The sequence below is a fragment of the Saccostrea cucullata genome, unplaced genomic scaffold (genome assembly GCF_032062105.1).
Source record: "Saccostrea cucullata isolate Sc308-1 unplaced genomic scaffold, CSIRO_AGI_Scuc_v1 ctg247, whole genome shotgun sequence".
Lineage (NCBI taxonomy): Eukaryota > Metazoa > Mollusca > Bivalvia > Ostreida > Ostreidae > Saccostrea > Saccostrea cuccullata.
In genome coordinates, this window is record NW_026934500.1 from 582,731 (window position 1) to 602,600 (window position 19,870).

Below are 19,870 nucleotides of genomic sequence, written 5' to 3' on the forward strand. Positions count from 1 at the left end.
GTTTGGAATGTTGGTGAAAAAGTGGGTCAAACCCAAAGGTCAAGGTCAAAGTCAAAAGGTTAAATGTGGTGGTACCCAAAGAAAGGTCTTCTCACAAGGATTACACATGTGTAAATTTTTTGTGACGGACGGACAGACTGACTGACAGACGGACAGACGAATGAGATTTAATGCCCCCTCGCTTTCGCGAGAGAGGGGGACAAAAAATATAAAGTCAAACAATTAAAGGATGTAAAATCAGAGACATATGAATAATTAAAATTCAACAAACTAGTAAATCATCTTTCAAAATACTAGTATACTGTTTTCTTTAGAGAGAATCTTTTTTTAAAAAACAACCAGAAATCTATCTGTATTCTAAGCACGAATATAGTCTCTCAAGTTTCATTCATCAGAAATCTTTTAAGCATTATTTGTTATCATGGTTATATGCATTTATCAGTTTATGCCTGCTGTTCGATCCAAATTCATTTATTATGAATAAATTATATTTTTAAAATAAAACTTTCGTATTTTATGAATGTTAAAAATATTTATGTATTTTTGATTTTAAGGGGTAATCGGGTCTTTTAGGATCCCTTTGTGCAAATAGACACACCGCTCTGTCATGCATCTTCAACTGGTGGAGGTAAATATACTGTAGATGTCGAGGAACTTCGTGAAATGACAGATTCAGACTGTCATAGTACAGGTACAAGCTTATCTTTTGAAACAGTTTCTAAGTAAGATAAGCTAGCAATGAAGGTATAATTAAAACACAAAAATAGATTTCTGAATTATCGGTCCATTTTGCTGAATTGATAGATTATTTATAAACAGTGCTGTTCTGGCCAGGGGTGGGGTGGGGGACTTCTAACACTATCAGGCCTATAGAGAGGGGGCGTCTTATCCAGTTCTGCTAGCTACTAGGTAAGCTTTTTATTATCAATATTACAAACACATTTGACTGTCATAGGCGTCGGTGCCGGGGGGAGGGGGCTTAGCCCCCCTTTTTTTGCAAAAATAGACATTATTTAGGCATTGAAAATTGGGATTTACCTGTTTTTGTTGGTTTAGCCCCCCCCACTTTCGATTAGCCCCCCCCCTTTCAGTTTGCTTGACGCCCATGACTGATAGACACATTATCAGGACCTAAGTTACTGGCACTTTTTTGTACATGATATATATTTGTATAGCTAGGTTTAGAGAATAAAAACTATAGCTCATATTAAGATACTAGAAATCCCCTAATTTAATGGGATTTACGTCATCAGTTTTGCATGCTGAGTAATTCTAGTTGTAACTTGTACAGTCGCAAGTAGTGACCTAGGTGAGAACTTGTAGCTTCTTAAACCCAAACTACAAAATATATATTTTTCAGCCGGTGTTTAGTATGAAGTTGAGAATTTATAGCATACTGTGAAGGTTTAATTTTTGTCGTTTTCGAGGTATGAAGAGATCGACCCATGAATTCATGTCAACCATGAAATGTAAAATATTAAATACATAACTACTCAACAATTCTTCATCCACGTATTCAAATCCCCATGAACCAAGAGTTTTTACTCAAACCACGAAAATTTGACCCCATGAAAATAATTATGTGATTTTACAGTACATTCAATGTATCTTTTTTATTTCAAGTCATAGATTTATTTGATACAAATGGATTGTAAAGTGCCTTGCTGAAATGGCATTTTACACATACTGCAATCTAATTAAAATTAGATGTTAGATCTGCTCGCATACTTGCTACACTAACATCAAACAATATTGCATAGAGGGTCATGTCAGAGGTCAAATTCGGAACAGCTCTAGACTTATTCGCTTCAACAATATACAATGATTTTGCAGGCAACGATTTGATTGGTTGATAGAATTTGACCTCTGACGTGACCCTCAATGGGATGTTGTTAGATGTTAATGTAGCAAGTATGTGAGCGGATCTAACATCTAATTTTCATTAGATTGCACGTACTAGTACAAGTGCTGTGTGGTTAACAGAACACAATGATAGTTACGCATACCTGGGTACGTGTAAAATCGCTTCTAGGTTTACACATACAAGTAGATGTACACAGTCAAATGCTTAACCTCAGGCTCTCGATTGTATTTTCAGATAATATTAAATATGTTTTAAAAATACAGATCTTTCCTGGAATATATGCCCTTCTGTAATAAGGCCATTCTGTTAGCTTTTTCCCTAATATGTTAATTTTGCACCTGCCTGTAAATCAAAAGCCTAGCTATTTTTCTACCTGTTCACAAAAAGAAATCAAAAGGACACAACAGATAAGAATAGTTGTAGAATATACCAGGTATTGCTCGTCATGTTTGAGAATTTTCCTCACATTGTAACAAAAATTACTAGTTTTGTCAAAAATTAAAACATTGGGTATCAAACTTTAAAAGAAATTATATCCACAGATTTAAATCTTCCATTTGTTACGAATTATTGTACGAGGTGTTAAAAGTTATAGTTTACTAATTTTTTTAGTGTGTTTGCTTTTAATTTCATAACCTTAAAATCAGTGGACACTTACAGATAGAAAAAAACTGGAATGAGCTAATAAAGAAGACAAATATAGTTGCACTAGTATTATAACAAACAATTTTTAAAAATTTTAACCAGCAATATTGACATTAATATTATTGTGATATTTTGTACGTTTTTTAAGCAAAATTAGTATCTGACTGAATTTTTTTTTTTTAAGAAGACATTGGATTCTGTGTCAGATGCCGGAGTCTTGTGAAGGAGGACACTTTCATTCAGACTCTTGGAGGTGATTGGCATTCAAACTGTTTTCGGTAAGGTTTCTTAGATATATAAATCGTAGTTTATGCATGTGTATACTCAAATTATTCAATAATCAATGACAATGATGATTAACATCTGTGATTTTCCTAGGAACTAGCCGATGAAAGTCACAAAGTTTGTTTGGGAGACTAACATAGGGATTCAGTATATAAATATTGAGTTATACATATGCTTTTCACAAAAAATGTGTTTTTGCTCTTTTTTAGGGCAAATTGGTAGAGTTTCCCTTAAAGTAGGGCATATCAAATATTGTTTGATTAAAAAAAATTAAATTGTTTAACTACTGCTCATGAACATAAATGTACATATTAAAAATTTAAATGCAACCACTGGGTATGGAGTTGTTGCCATAATCATTAAATAGTGCTACACATGTCCATGCAGCATATGTATCTATTAATATTAAAATAAATTCTTGGTGGTTTTCAAGAATTAGCGCATTGTTGTCCACACCAAAGCCGTTAAATTATGAAGCCTGCATTTTAAGTACGCATATACATGTACAGTATAATTATTTGACGTGCAGGAAATTTAATTTCTGTATTGGCCACTGAAAAATGCCTATTCTAGAGCTGTGAGAGTTTTAAAGCTGAACACTACTCGTAAATAGGCATAGTCCGCCATATTTCCCGTTCTTCAACGCTCTCCCTACAACTCATATATAAGGATCAGATCGCTAATCAGTTCAACGTATTTCACTGTAGAGATCCGATGAGTGTAGACGTACATCTTACAAAACGTGTTACTCAATCTCGATGAAATTATCAAATTTTACACATTTATTCCAAAACAGGACAAAAGTATCATCGAAGATACAGGTCAATACATTATTTACAAACAGAAAATGCACATAAAAACAAGAAATAAATGTAAAAAAATCTAAGACCACGAAAGGAGTACTACATGTCGGCCACGAGTTTCGAGTGTGAAATTGGGTGTAACAAAAGCGAACGGTTTATATACCCATCTGACAGTGCCTATTTATAAGAAGTGTTCAGCTTTAATGTAGTGTTGAATCAAATTGTTTTGATACAGTATCAATACTTACATGTATTTTAAAGCTATTAATAAACAGGCATTCTGAGAGTGCAAGTGTAAAATGGTGCCCTTAAAAATTAAAAATGCAGTATTTCCACCAACAACCATTAAAGTGTAATCAAATGTAAATTTGATCTATAACTCATCAAGGTGAAGAAATTTACCAACAATCAGCTCAATATCTCCACACATTTAAATTAGAAAAAAATGCAGAAAACCCTTAAAAATTGAAATTCCATCAAAAAAATCAGTGAAGTGGAACGAAATGCAAACTTTAACTGTAATTTAACTTATCAAGATCTGTAACTAATCAAGATGCACTCATACACAAAAATTAGCTCAATACATGTATCAGCAGGCATTTAGGGAAAAAGTATGGAAACCCAAGTGGGACAGAGGAACAAAGAGACAGACGGATGGACAGACAGAGAGGAAACCTATAGTCTCCTGCAAGTTACCAGTAGGGGACTATTAAATGCTGAAAGTCTAGGGAATTTTTAGTGTTCAAAATTGTGGTGTTTATTGAATGCTGAGGTTGCATTACGTATACAAGTACATGACTGTATGTCCCGAAACACTCCAAATACAATTGTTCAATACCGAATCAATACCTTGTTGTAAACGTTGATAATGTCTGGTCAACTGCTCAGTTGAAATATTATGTGTACGACGTTTCTGTCTTCACACAGAATATAATTATCTTTTAATAATGTACTACTTTCAGGATGTTTCATAACATATGAACATTTTAAATTTAAATGCGTTTTCTCTTATCTATCAATTTTTTTTCTTCAAACAAATCATGAATTTCCTTTTTAAGATCAAATTCCTGTTTTTTTAGCAGTATCTAATTAATCCTTTGGAATATGATAGAGGGTGTCCTATAAATGTGTAATAAAGTTATTGAATTTTGAATACTATCCTTTGGGCAACAAGGGCCAAGAAGAATAATTTTTTATTTTTTTTTTATTTTTACAAAAACATGATTCCCAAAATGACTCTTACATTTTATGCAGTAGCTTATTCATCTTTTAAAAGATAATTGATGGTGTGCTGAAGATGTGCAATAAGCTTTCATAATTTTTATTTTCACCCAGGCAGTCAAAAGGGGGTAAAAAGGGATATTTTTTAGTACCCCGGTACAAAACACCCTAGCTTTATGGATAGACGACAGATTTTGGAGCAAGTCTCCTGCTCAAGTAAATACATAATTCTCTGTAATTTGGACATTTGTATCCCCAACCAAAGAGAAATAGCAAAGACTTTAGATCTGTGTGTTCCACAGCTCCAGAGTTCAAGACCTTGCAGATAATGGAGAAACACGTAGAAAAATTATCTCAGTTTCATCAAGATTTAAAATTCCTCTAGGCTAGTGTAAAAAACATAAAGATCAAAAATTAAATCTCAATTATATAATGATTTTCTAAATAATGAGAAATAATAAAGCTGTAATTAATGCTAGATTCACATATTGAATATAATTTTAATATATCTAAAGCCATAGGCTCTGCATGCCTTATATATATTCACCACTGCACTAGGTGACTCAGGTGAGGGTTTTGGCCCATGAGCTTCATGTTGACACATAACATTCAATTGACAAAAATGTTTCACTGTAGATTTCCTGTTTAAAGTTCACTTTCCACAGTAAGCATTTCATGCTGATGGTTATAAAAAGAATGACTTTATTATGTGTAAACATTGACAGGCACACAAGTTATAATGTACTTCTTATGACTCATCTCTGTGGTTTACCGTCTTGAAAAAAAGAGGTCCAAGTACTGTGTTATTGGAATTAAAGGAATCTATGCATTGTAAGAAGGTGCATAATAAAATGAGAAAAACAAATCTGTAAGTGATAATTTGTATTAAATCTTCAATAGGACAAAGTGTATTGGTATTTTATTGACATGTGTTCTATAATTACCTTTATCTTTATTTATATATGTGTTTATTTTAACATGAAACTTGAAATACAGGATAGGAGACAAACAGTCTAAAAATTTATATTTTTAGTTCACCTGAACTGAAAGCGCAAGTGAGCTTTTTTGATCACCCAATGTCTGTCTTCCGTCTGATTTGTTGAGTATATAACATTTGTTAAAAAAACATTATTACACCTCTACTGATTTTTAGCTCTACTGGTCAGAGACCAGAAGAGCTTATGCGATAGTAATGCGTCCGGCGTCCGTCCATCTGTCTAGCTGTCTGTCTGTCTGTAAACAATTTTTCAAAATGCTACTCCTCCTACAGTTTTGGTCTGATTTCAGTATTACTTGGCACACAAGTAGACTACACTATGATACATAAATTTATGCATCAGTTTTTGATTTCGATGAACAGTGTTGCCATGGTCACTAAAAATAGAAATTTCTGTGAAATTTTAAAATGCTACTCCTCCTACAGTTTTGGTATGATTTCAATATAGCTTGGCACACAAGTAGACTACACTAAGATACATAATTTTGTTTATCGATTTTTGATTTCGATGAACGGTGTTGCCATGGTTACTAAAAATAGAAATTTCTGTGAAATACTTTCAAAATGCTACGCCTCCTACAGTTTTGGTATGATTTCAGTATAACTCGGCACACAAGTAGACTACCCTAAGATACATAATTCTGATTATTGGTTTTTGTTTTCGATGAACTGTGTTGCCGTGGTTACTAAAAATAGAAATTTCTGTGAAATTGTTTCAAAATGCTACACCTCCTACAGTTTTGGTCTGATTTCAATATATATCTTGGCCACAAGTAGACTACACTGAGATACATAATTTTTTGTATCGATTTTTGATTTCGGTGAAGGGTGTTGCCATGGTTACTAAAAATAGAAATTTCTGTGAAATTGTTTCAAAATGCTACACCTCCTACAGTTTTGGTCTGATTTCAGTATAACTTGGCACACAAGTAGACTACACTAGTAACCCCATTCATACGACATGATTTGCATACCTCAGTACTTTTTACTCATATGTAAATTTACTCACATGTGCAATTTTTGTCGTATGAACAGATCTGCTCACATGTAAATTCTGCACAGTCGAGTAAATTTACACCTGGTCAGGACTAGGTGCAAATTAACTTTTGCATACATGTTGTCGCAAATTATTAGTTCTTGTGAGTAAATTTTGTCGTATGAACACGCAGCAAATTTACTTATGTATGTATTTTGTTTTGTTTATTGCATAAATCTACATTTTAAGTGTTGTTTCGGTTGTTTATGCATTGTAAAGTGTATAATATCAGTCTGTTAACATGGCAGCTAGAAAGCAAAAGAAAAAAACTGGATTTTTTTATGGCCATCTTTAGTGTACATGTACTTCAAGGACAGCTGAAAGTAAAAATTAAGAGTTTTGATAAGGGTAGTGCTTTAAAGCTAGGATACGCCGGGTTGTACTAGCAAAGATCTTTCAACAAATGGCTTTTTCAACTCTGAAAACAAGGATCCACACTACATCTCCAATCCCCCCGGAAATAAATTTGAATTTGCAAAAACGTGCGCACCTTGCTCCCTTTCTGGCAAACCTATGATTACCTCTAAATTATAAAAATATAGCTGTGGTGGCACAAACATGTGTCCTGCAGGATCAATCAGTAGTCCCCTTACTATTCAAGTACAGTACTGAGTAGTCTTCATGGGAATGCTCCGGAGCTGTGATAGGTATAGGCATTGCATCAATCGGGCAGGTCCAATTACAGATTGAGTTTCTTCTTTAATTTTAAATCAAGGCAAGCTACTGACATATAAATTGATGTTACAGGAATTTCAACAACACTGCTGAAAATAAGCATTTTTAATTCCATGATTCATTGTGATTCGTATTTATTTCAAATTCACATATTTGTTTTGTTTTAATTTTTTTTAATCGATTGCCCATTTCATTCTACTGGAAAATATATGTAATATTCAAGCAGATACTTCATAATGAACTCATAAACTTGATGTACTGTAGATTTCCAAACACCAAAAAGATTTCCAGTCGTCCTTTATTGTGCTGAAGACGTCAACCAGTAGTCAACCATCTTGTTCTTAAAACCCAACGGCTCTATAGTCCTAAGGACCGAGACCAAAGCATTATCCAACTTTAAACAATGATTTTAATCAATTTTTCTTTTTTCATGTGTAATCTTTTCCTAATAGTTCGCTTTTATCCGTACCAAAATATAAATGGATAGGATTTCCCCCTAGTTTCTTTGAGGAACATTCAAATGTTAGTCTTATACCGAAATAGTAAGAAAATAACCTTTTTCTATAAAAATCCACAATTTTGAATCTGTGTATTTCCTTATTTTTTATGAAAATACAAGTATTATTTAGAGTACGAGTTTCTTACTGTATCAGAGATACAGGGCGGGGCTTGAGGCGAGAGCGATAGCTCGAGCCGGGCCCCGCCCTGTATCTCTGATACAGTAAGAAACGAGTATTCTAAATGACTTGTGACATGACCTTTCTAAGGACCTCACTAATTTACATGCGTATTTGGGTGTATACCTCCCAACCAATCAGATGATTTTGCAGAAAGTTGATTTAGTATCCCATTTTAAGCATTCTCAACTGAAATGCCGAGCGAGATGGACGTGCAGGTATCTATCATTTTAAAATTATTTAAGAGATGCATAAATTAATTTGTTTTCCAAAAATTTTAATTAGATTTGATTGCGCAGGGGTTTTTTTTTCTCTATGCAGCTCTTGCTGATCTTTTGATGACATTTTTTTTTTCATTTTAAGCTACGATTTAATGCAAAACATTTTGATATATAAGAATCATGTGGGAATATTTTTGAAACAAAAATGCTTCGGGAGATCGTAGATTCTGAGAGAAATGTCCGACAATGTCCCCCACCGGTCGTCATACACAAAATTGAAATAAGCAGATGAAAGGAAAGGGGGTGGGGGTATTTTACTTCACGTTTTCATTAAAATGTAGAGTAACCAAACGGGGATACAACACTCACTGGTGCCCCATCCCACCTTTGAGTTTTTTTTCTTTTTCGCTTTCTTAATTTTTTTTTTCTAAACTTGTATACATACGGTTTTTAATTCATCAACAAGTAACGAAATGACGCACATAGGTGTTGGTTGATTATAAATCTACCCCCACGGAATACGATTTTCCGTTGTTTTTTTTTTTGTTTGTTTGTTTTTTTTTTTTAGGGGGGGGGTTCAAAGTAATAATTTGTGAACTGCCTCACTCCCTCCTTTCTAAAATTTTTGAATCCGACATTAATACCTTTACGTTGTAAAATCTTATTTTTAATTCACCTCAATTTTTGAGTAAATACGAACAGCTCTATGGCGAATTGAACGATTGGTATGTCTGTATACGGATACAGCTTTCCGTCATCGCTAAAAATAAACCGTACTGTATCGTTGATATTTTGCAGATACAGTACAGTTTCTGCTCATTTGCATAATAAACGCCCACAAAAAGTGTTCTGTATCGCAGTTACAGTATGCTTGACTTCAAAGGAAAACTCGCCGGGTCATGTCACAAGGATTTACTTACAGTACATAAATCTCGTCTGAACGCATAGCAAATTAACTTTTACTTACGTGTGTATATTTACTTATATGTAAATTTGCACACATAAGCAAATTTTCGTCGTATGAATGGGGTATAAGATACACAATTCGGTGTATCGATTTTCGATTTTTATGAACAATGTTGCCATGGTTACTAAACATAAAACTGTCTCTGAAATACTTTCAAAATACTACTTCTCCTGCAGTTTTGGTCTGATTTCAATATACTTGTAATTTTGCACAGAAGTAGACTACACTAAGATACACAATTCTATTTATAATTTTTTGATTTTGATGAACATTATTGCCTTGGTTATTAAAGATAGAAATTTCTGTAAAATACTATCAAAATTCTGCCCCAAATACAGTTTTAGTCTGATTATAATATAATGTGGCATGCAAGTAGACTACACTAAGAACATAAAGAGACTTAATCAAGGATCATTATTCTATTTATTGCTGTTGTAAAGTTTCAATTCCTAACTGCTACTTTTCTCTTCCTTTGCTTTAAGTAAAAACCAGTAGAACTTCAGTCTCGACAGAGACTTCTGGTTTCCTTTATAAAAGTATTAGGCAGTAAAATGTGAATAAATTTCCCTAGAAATCTCAGTGAATGGACTAATTCCACGTGAGCTAATCCCTGCTTCGGAAGCTAATTCCCCGGTTATCTGTAATCCTCTAGATTCTACTTTTGTATCTGTCTAATATGTTTATGGACTAATTCCCTGTGCGTTAGTTTTGAAGCTAATTCCCCACCATTCGTAATCCTCTATTTGTATCAGTATAATAAAACAGTTACAAAGTATATCATTGAGGGAGTTAGCAAGATTCCAGTTCCCCAAGACCAGGACTATTTCTGCGCCTCTGAAAATAGTCCTGGTCTTGGGGAACTGGAATCTTGCTAACTCCTTCAATGATATACTTTAACTGTATACTATTACACGCTGAATAATGAAGCCAAGCCCTCCAGCATAGCAACAGTTTACATTACTTGACAACAGGTGATATTCCAAAAAATGTTCACTGTGCAGATCAATTTATGCATGCAAGGTTCACTATAATATGTATTTGTATAAAACATTTAGTATAATATAAAAAATATTGCATCTATACTGTAGACTTACTTTTTTGTACAGGGTCATAATTACGCGGAATCTCAATTTCTGTTAAATCCGCGGGTTAAATTTATGCGGATTTCTTAGACTGTCACTATAAAGTTTGTGACCGCGAACATAGCATAAATTAATACCACGCGGAAAAAAGTACTTCTACAGTAATTTAATGTTATATTGTCAACTTCGGTTGTACCTTGGTTGACAGTGGTTTTCTTGGGAGTGAAGATTTTCAATGTTGCACTCAACTATATGCAATCATATTTATATAATGTGATCGAGCTTTGGTTATCTCTGATAAGTCTGATTACCGATCTTTTGTTGTAATTTTAGGTGTTCCGAGTGTAACAAGAGCTTGTCCAACTGGTACTTTGAGAAGAATGGACAACTGTATTGTAAGCAGGACTACTGGGCCCTGTATGGCAATGTGTGTAACAGATGTGGGCTAACCATCACAGGACCAATCATGGTAAAAATTATAGACTGTATATTTTTGTTCAAGTACAATGCCTAGGTTAATTTTATGATGATGGTCAGGCAAGCGAATTCTTCTTTTATCTTTTATTGAAAAAAAAACATGATTGGCTTATCACTTATTTAGTATCAAGCGACTTGGTGGTCAAGGTCAAATTAATACTTAGGTACCACAATAATTTTAAAATATTAAACATTTCTAAATCAGCTAATGGTTGCCTGATCATCATTTGCTGAGCCACAGTTTGATTTACACTGTAAGCTTACATTTACGAAAACCCAATTTCTAACAGCTGACTACTGACTTAAACTGTCTGCCAATGGTTGAATGATGTGGTTTACAGACTGATATATCGCCCCTACTAATGTGTTTGTAACCTTTTATTGTCGGTATTCTACAAATTATAAAATCTGAGGAGTTTAATGCATTCGTAGCTACTCAGCCATTTTCCGAAAGAGAAATAAGTTATTTATCGTTCACGGAAATGGCCTAGTAGTTACGATTGGAGTTAATGTAGCTCTGATGAGATTTAGTGAGACTACAGCAAGATAATTTATTCATGGAAATATGGCTAGGAAGTGTCTAGCAGATGGAGGCATGGTAAACAGAAATGTTTTGTTGCAATTTCAGTTTTCACCACCCTATGATACCTATATATAGAAATTCTAATACATGACTGCAGAAAATAATGTCATAAAGAATACTTATTAAAGATTGAATGAATTCAAGAGAGATTGAAATAACATTTCTTTTTGGACAAACATACTTGCATGGGAATTGGAAGTATATTTATATGCTTCAAATAAGCAATGAGGCACTGGCTTGGCTTTAAATGACAAATCAGCTGAATGAGAATTGCATTGTGGATTACTAAGGATACAGCAGGAATTTCATCCTGTTCATTCAATGATTGGTCTATTATTCATGGTTAGATCCTCTCGATCTGTGCACATTAGTGTCAGTGTACAAGATACTAGTACATATTTTTACTACCAGCGTATTTATTTGGATGAATTTGGAAAAATTGTCGGTAGTGAGCTCCAAATTTCGCCGCTAAGTATTCACAAAAGCAAAGATAAAGTAGATTGTGATTTTTAACAACCCCCTCCCACGCACCATTTTCTGTTTCTTTCAGAAAGGTCTGGAAATTAACATATCATTTTTCATAGAACATTATGTTAAAGGAAACAGATTAAAAATTTGCCTGTATACTGCCAATTTTTTTTATACCATGTGTCTTGAATTATAAGAAGAAGTGAAATATTTTGTGTGCATTGATGTTTGTGATATCATTCTAATATGGGATAAATTGAAAAAAAAAAAATGTTGCAACTATTTCTGTTCTCCTTTTCCAATTCTTTAACCTGCTTCGATCAGACATCAATACTGTACCATAATTAATACCATAAACCATGACAAAAATGGAGTTACATGTATTTAGGTGGTTTTACAGTCCACAAGTGCATGTTATTCCACTATACATTGAAAAGAGTAAAACAGCTCAACAACTGAATGAGTGTATCTATACAAATGTAAATATGTTAATTTATGACTTAGTTTATTACCCCTTTTAAAAATAATATACAAATATAAAGGTTAAACAGAAGTTTTAACCTTCAAATGCTGCCCTTGAAAAAATGCCAATAAAGGCAGCATGGAGTTATAATGGTGTGACAACTGTGTTCTGAATATGTAAGACACAGTTATGAATATTATTGATGAAATATAAAATGTTTAACAGATGGAACTTTTTATATCTCTGAAAACATTAGGAAAATACGCAATGTATATTTGTGACAATATATTGAAATACATCATAATCCTGCGTTTTCAGAATAACTTATACATGGTTAATATATGAAGTTGAAAATGGAACTGCAATTATAGCTTCTTTGTCAATTGTCCTCTTGACAAAGAACCCCTTAATCAGGGGTTCCAGAGTTTAAATGGGACTACATTGATCATCATATTGATATGTTGATATAATGGAAATTTAATAATTTTTTGAAAAATCTTCTTATCCTGGGTATTTTAAGCAGATAAAATTAGCCTAGTTGTGATGAGCAATGGTGCCTCTTCAAAGTAATTTGTATTTCACAGCACCTTCTTCTAAGGGTCAGGTGTTAGGGCAGCACTAAGACTCTATTTGTATTTTAAAAATACATTCTATTCTTGGCTCACCTGAGCTGATGACTGGGTCTGTGATGCAGGTGTAAGGGTGGGTCTGTATTTATCATGTACAAAATGCATAGAATTTCAGCTCACCTGAACTGTAAGCTCGTGAGATTTTCCAATTGAAAGGCATCTGATGTCTCTGCCATTCTGACTGCATACAGGGTTTAAACGTAACTAAAATTTCCACTTAAAGCCATGTGATGGGTTCCTTGTTTCAAATAGCTACACAGTATATATAGAAAAAAAACCACATATTTTTGTTCACCATTAAAAACAATTGTATATATACTTAATGTGTGAAAAATCTGAATGAATGAAAATTTTCAAAAGGAAGGAAGTATATTATTGGGAGTTCTTGTGACTAATTCATCACAATTTTTTTAGATTTCCCCTTATATAAGTTGACTTGTAAATGCACTCACATTAATATTTTTACATTGAATTTCAGGTGGCTGGAGATCATAAGTTTCATTCAGAATGTTTCCAGTGTCACGACTGTGACACAATCATAGAGAATGGACAGACGTATGCACTGGTGGAACACTCCCTGCTGCTCTGGTAAGAATGTCTATACTTCTTTTCGTTTATCTGTGACTAATTAATCACAAATTATTTAGATTTCCCCTTATATAAGTTGACCTGTAAATGCGCTCACATTAATATTTTTACATTGAATTTCAGGTGGTAAGATACCCTCCAATGCGTTAACAGTATACAACTTATTAGTCTTTTCCTACATGCATACATGTATGTCTCATTGAGACTCATGTTATCTTAAACATTTTACCATATATTTTTTTTAAATGAAAAAAAGAATTGGGCTTTTTCATTCAACAGGTTTACTTAAAGCATAGAATATTCAAATAATCTTTTTTTTCCATGTATGAATTGAAACACATCTATAGGAATAGTTATACACTTCAGATAAAATGATTTCCCTGACCTACTATATGTATATAGTACAGAGATGTTGATATTAGGAGATTAGTACATTGTGTATTACTTGAGTACAGATCAGGAAACTGACACAGTGCTTATGAAATTGATGTTGTTGGGTATTGTCTGTTTTGTTGTCAATGTATACAATTGACACACTTTATACAATGTAGGATTGGATCATACTACTTGTAAACATGGTAATTTATTTCTGCTACCTATATGTTTATTGCTATTATTTGTTTGCTATCTGATAGTGCAGATCACTATTGTATATTGATAGTGAAAATAGGGGTGTATGATTAATAAGCAACTGAACAGTATTGGCTAAAGGAGGTAACTATATATCCACAAAATTCTTTATGCGAATTTTTAAATTATTTTTCTAAATCTCTTAATGTAAAGTTGTAGAATTATATAGGCCCTAAAAAGCTTCAATAATTTAATATTAAGCTGTCACTTTGTCTCTCTGTGTTGTCTTTCTTTGTAAACATATCTTGACCATAACATTGGAATGGGGAAAACAAAAGTGCCAGCTAATACTGAATTACAATAATAGTTCATACTTACAAGTTTACCTTAGGCCTTAATCCAAGGTCATTAAGGCAAGTTTAAGTTCAGTGGCAATTGAGTGAAATAATAAAAATTTTGGTATGAATTTGTGAAATAACAATTCATAATATCTGTTGAAAGGAATTTTTGTTTGGGAGGGGGGGGGGGCATTATAGATTTTTCACTGTTTGTTGTCCAAAATTATGTTTTATGAATTTTCACATGAATATTTATGGTAAAAAATCATTTAAATACATGTATGTCAATTCTTATTTTTAATATATTTATTTTGTAGTGGAGTGTGTTACAAAGTACGAATGAAACCTGTCCTGCTCGGGTCTTCCAGTCAAAATAAGGGGGTACATTCCACTGAGCTAATTAAGGTCCCACTAACACCTGCTGGACAGAGTCTAAGGTACGCAGTTAAGCTTCAGAAGCAGCATCTGAGACCACAGACCCTGGACTGCTGATAGTCAGTCTACATATATCATTAAAAGATGTAGATGTACAATAGTAATGAGTATAAAAACGTATATTATTTGACTTACAATAAGGAAATTGATAAAAAAAATTGTTGTTCAATTTGAATATATATATATATAAATACTTATACTTATTTCCTTCTAAGCTCTGGGTCATATACAGCATCTAGAGAGGATTTTGATTGCACAAACAATGCCAAGTTCTTCACTGCTTTACAGGCATGTGTAGTATAATATACAGTTAAAGTATATCATTGAGGGAGTTAGCAAGATTCCAGTTCCGCAAGACCAGGTCCAGGAATTTCCTGAGGTGCAGCACACCGAGGAAAATAGTCTTGGTCAAGGGGAACTGGAATCTTGCTGACTCCCTCAATGATATACTTTTTAACTGTTTTATTATACCGATACAAATAGAGGATTACGAATGGCGGGGAATTAGCTTCAAAACTAATGCACAGGGAATAAGTCCATTAACATATTAGACCGATAAAAAGTAAAATCTAGAGGATTGATAACGGGGGAATTAGCTTCCGAAGCAAGGATTAGCTCATTTAACTAACGCACGGGTAATTAGTCTATTCACTGAGATTTCTAGGCAATTATTCACATTTTACTGCCTTACTTTTATATAGGAAGAAATCAGTTGTCAGAGGTATAATAAATTCCTTTAAAAACTATGGGAGGTAATTAATCAAAGGGCTGTTATTTCGGTGAAACATGAAAGTTCAAATGGCACTATGGTGTATGTTTTGTGAAAAGTAGGACATTGTAAAGGTCAAAGATAATTTGCAAATCTTAACCATGATAATTTACAAAGGTCATTGCTTCAAGTAATAAATGAGCAAAATATTAAATCCCCAACTCCTAAATATTCTCCAGATATAGAATGCAGACAGCTTTTGTACTGCTCTTAAGGATATTAAAAGTCTATGCAATTTTCTTCTAAAAATTATCTATAATAAGTTCAATGGGTAAGCATATCCATGTCATACATACACGCGTTCTAACCATGGGTTATTTGGGATTAATCATGATTAGGGGAAAGATTTCACATAGAACTCAATTAACTTTCCCAACCAAAAAAATGATCACAGTTTGTAAAACTTACACAATAAAGACTCTTTGTTTTGTTGAAATCATGAACTTGAGTTTGGTGATCACAATAAAGAGGTTGACTTTTTCTTTGGTTTCAATGAACAATTGCTCTTGTTCAGAAGAAAATGGTGACTCTCTTTCTATTTTTAGACTAGATGACAATTTGAGCCCAGAATTAGATGCTGTCAGTGTTGGAGACAAGATCCTGGAAGTTAATGGGATGCCAGTAAAAGAAAGCTCTCTTGAGGAGGTAAGAATTAGCTGTGATAGCTAAACACTTCAGGAGCATTGTTCAGTTGTGATGTTACTGAAATATGAAATGTGTACAACTTTATACCCACCCAGTTTATCTGTCATGCTATTTTTTTAGCTCACCTCAACAAAGTTGGGGGGGAGCTTATGTGATACCCTCAGCGTCAGTGTTGGCATTCCAAGTTAAGGTTTTTGGTGCCGTTTTTTAAAGTACATGTATCATACTTCTTTTACCTCACATTGATCATGCATGCATGAAAGATGCTTCTAGTGTGTTTCACTTAATAAAGTTTTTTGGTAAAGGTCTCATTTCTAAGTAACTAACTCCTATGTTGACCAAACTTGCATGGATGATGCATCTAAGTATCCAGGCTCTATTTGGGTATCAGTCCCATTAGGAAGGGATTTAAATGATGTTTAAAGAAATGAATAACTGCAATAAGAAGACTGAGTAATTTTAGTTGAAATCAATTTATTTTCCACAGATTGATCAGATTTTACAAAACACCAAAGAACCTGTACAACTGATGTTAGAAAGAGGAACACCTTCCTGTTTCTCCCCATCTAAAAGTCAAACAGATTCCCGTAACAGTTCCTATCTGAGTCCAAATGGCTCACCATTCTCTGATGATGAAAGTCTGCCCAGAGAGAGGATCATCAATGGAGTGAAAAGAAGACCCAAGAAAGATCAAATGAAGTATAAACCGATAACAAACCTTAAGCACTCATGTCAGACTTACATTTATTTTTATGACTTATGTTTTACATTATTTATCATGGTTTTTTTTTATTAGTAGAGATAGGTACTACTAAAAGTGACAAACTAACATTGATGCATTTTGCGCAAAGCATCAAATGGGCCACAAAATTTTTATTTACAAATTTTAGATGTGTTATCAATAAGGACTATTGTATAAACCAAAAATCTATTGTATAAACCAAAAATACCGCCTCATTTTAGCCACAAAAACTTTATTTGATCATTTTGGTCATATAATCAATATAAATTGATATATATTTGATCCTAACAAAAAATATATTTTGTGCTCTTTTTAACACAAACACAAAGGGATCTGCCTGTGGCAGATATGTATTTTTATGAGTTGGTGAATAAGTCTTAGAGTGTTAATATTTTTTGTTTTCAGTAAGAACACATCCAGAAGAAGGAGTAAATCACCATCGCCGATGCCTTCCCGAACAAAAAGTGTTGATCTCACTCGAGCTTCCTCCTTCAAGACTCAGCCCACCTCACACCGAGTTTTCAGGGCCACTGATCTCATACAGGGGGAGGTGCTCGGAAAAGGTATCAGTGGAAATTCTGTATTGTTGTTTGTGTACAGATTCAATGAAATTGATTTGGGTTTGGTTTGACTTGTAGAGTAATTGAAGGCTGTGGTTTTGAAAGTATTAAAATATGATTTGTTTTGCTATTATTAAAGATATATTTTGTATATATGTTCGATCATCTGTTTTGTGATCTGAACTTCTCTAATGTCAAATTCTAGGCAGTTCTGTAGAGGATGTAATGTTAACAGTACTGTATTTGCCTTTGGACCGTTTCTGTAGGTTTCTTTGGACAGGCTGTTAAAGTGACACATCGAATAACAGGGGAGGTAATGGTGCTGAAGGAAATGTACAGATTTGATGAAGAAGTTCAGAAAAGTTTTCTCAAAGAGGTAAATCACTTGAAGCTGTACAAAATTCTTGAAATGTTCAAGAATGGTCAGTCTTAAGAAAAAATTTTGAACCAAACTTCAATAAATATTCGATTTTCTAAATTACCAAGTTAACCATCTCAGAATTACCAAATAATTGCAGAATGAATTTTTTAATAGACACATACATGCCAACTTTTGAAAATTCCCATGGGGGATTTTGCGTGTGACGACAATTTTCAAAGCTTTAAATTCGCGACATTTAGTCGTGAACCTGAATCTAATTGTGTTTTCACTGATATCTGTATCATTATTTATAATACATAATACATGTTCCTCAAAGATCATTTGAACATTTTTCTTCTGATTTCTTTCATATCATTCAATGCATCTACCAACATAAGTCTGAATCTGATTCAGCAACCAAAACAATGTATAGTTTCAACAATTTAATAACAAATTTAAAAAAGATACAATGGCACATGAAACATGAAAACAATATTGCATTGTTAAAATCTGGTTACTAAAATAGCTACTATTATAATTCAAGCAAATAAAATGTTACAAACTAAAAGACATCATGTACATGTAGTTATTACTAGTACCTTGTACAGTTTCAACAATTTGATAACAAATTTAAGAAAAATACAGTGGCACATGATGCATAAAGAAAACAATATTGCATTGTTAAAATCTGGTTATTAAAATAGCTACTATTATAATTCAAGGGCAGTGTTCATATGCTTTGTCACGTCATTCAGTCCACCATGGTCAATCTTGAAGTCTCTGTTGCACACTCTGCAGTATGCATGAGCCTGTCCTTGTTTTGACTTCGCCAACCATCCGGTGAATCTTGCGTCAGCCTCCCATTTTTTCAGGTATTTCGATCCTAATCTACTCTTTTTTCGTGGTGGAGTTGCACCCATGGTGAATCGATATCCGAGATTCCCGATTGATCTCCACCATACCCCAGAATAGCATTAATTGTTATCAAAACATGATACATGCTCATAATTGACTGAGTAATCGTCACAGTACACACAGGTAGGTATCCTCGATAGGTAAATTACACGCGACCTAAGCGTGACGAAGTTCGGGAAATTTCATTGGTTAATACTACGAGAGTTTAACGAGATTTCACGATTGTCCCGATTTCAAACTCGGGTCAAGTCGGAAAATCGGAAATTTTGGTCGAAAAATGGTCAAATCGGGATTTAGGGGTAATTTTGCTTTCACGATCGGGATAGCGGGATGGCATGGCAAAATCGGGAGAATCCCGCCTAAATCGGGAAAGTTGGCATGTATGATAGACATGGTTGCAACCTGATCATAAATCTAAATCTAACTTCTTGCTTCATAAAATTTGTCATTGTTTTTGTTGGTCTACAAAATGTCTCTCATTGGATAAATCAATTCAGCTGTCCTTGAATCTCTTTTGAGAGATATACACCAGTGTCCAAAGGATGTGTTTGTGTTGCACAGTCATTTCATTATTTTGAAAAGAGTCAAACTCCTCATAACTTCTCGTAACAGAGTACAGCATGATTATTTAGTGCTTCACATCATAGCCTGATGCTAGTTTTGACAATATCTAAGGATAAGTGTTTAGTGCAAATAACATCTTAATTTTACCATTTATGATGTATTAATGAAATTTTACACACAAATGCTCCAGATCATTTTAGAAAACATCACTTGCAATGCTATTTTTAAAGTAAAAAACTGTGGTGCACTGTCAGACCAAAATATTATAAAAATTTAAATTGACTGTGAAA

The 19,870-nt window shown here is 33.6% G+C and overlaps 1 protein-coding gene across 3 annotated transcripts; it reads left to right on the forward strand.

Moving 5' to 3' along the window:
• Positions 1-553: 553 nt before the first annotated feature.
• LOC134240884 (LIM domain kinase 1-like) lies at positions 554-18,254 on the forward strand. Of its 3 annotated transcripts, none has more exons than XM_062722990.1 (9): positions 554-691; positions 2,694-2,787; positions 10,807-10,942; positions 13,572-13,681; positions 14,907-15,026; positions 16,339-16,438; positions 16,926-17,137; positions 17,586-17,743; positions 18,007-18,254. In XM_062722990.1, the coding sequence occupies exons 1-9, from the start codon at positions 664-666 to the stop codon at positions 18,171-18,173; spliced, it is 1,125 nt and encodes a 374-aa protein (XP_062578974.1). In that variant the 5' UTR covers positions 554-663; the 3' UTR covers positions 18,174-18,254. The 3 variants fall into 3 exon arrangements, with proteins under 3 accessions (XP_062578974.1, XP_062578975.1, XP_062578976.1); XM_062722991.1 differs by having other exon boundaries at positions 635-691; positions 2,697-2,787; XM_062722992.1 differs by lacking the exons at positions 554-691; positions 2,694-2,787 and adding an exon at positions 5,580-5,686.
• The last annotated feature ends 1,616 nt before the right edge of the window (positions 18,255-19,870 follow it).

Bases quoted from the DNA above. Each gene is read 5' to 3' on its own strand.
- LOC134240884 (XM_062722990.1), top strand. From the start codon at position 664: ATGACAGATTCAGACTGTCATAGTACAG. The intron at 10,943-13,571 runs GTAAAAATTATA...ATTGAATTTCAG, and splicing joins CCATCACAGGACCAATCATG to GTGGCTGGAGATCATAAGTT. The intron at 15,027-16,338 runs GTACGCAGTTAA...TTCTATTTTTAG, and splicing joins CCTGCTGGACAGAGTCTAAG to ACTAGATGACAATTTGAGCC.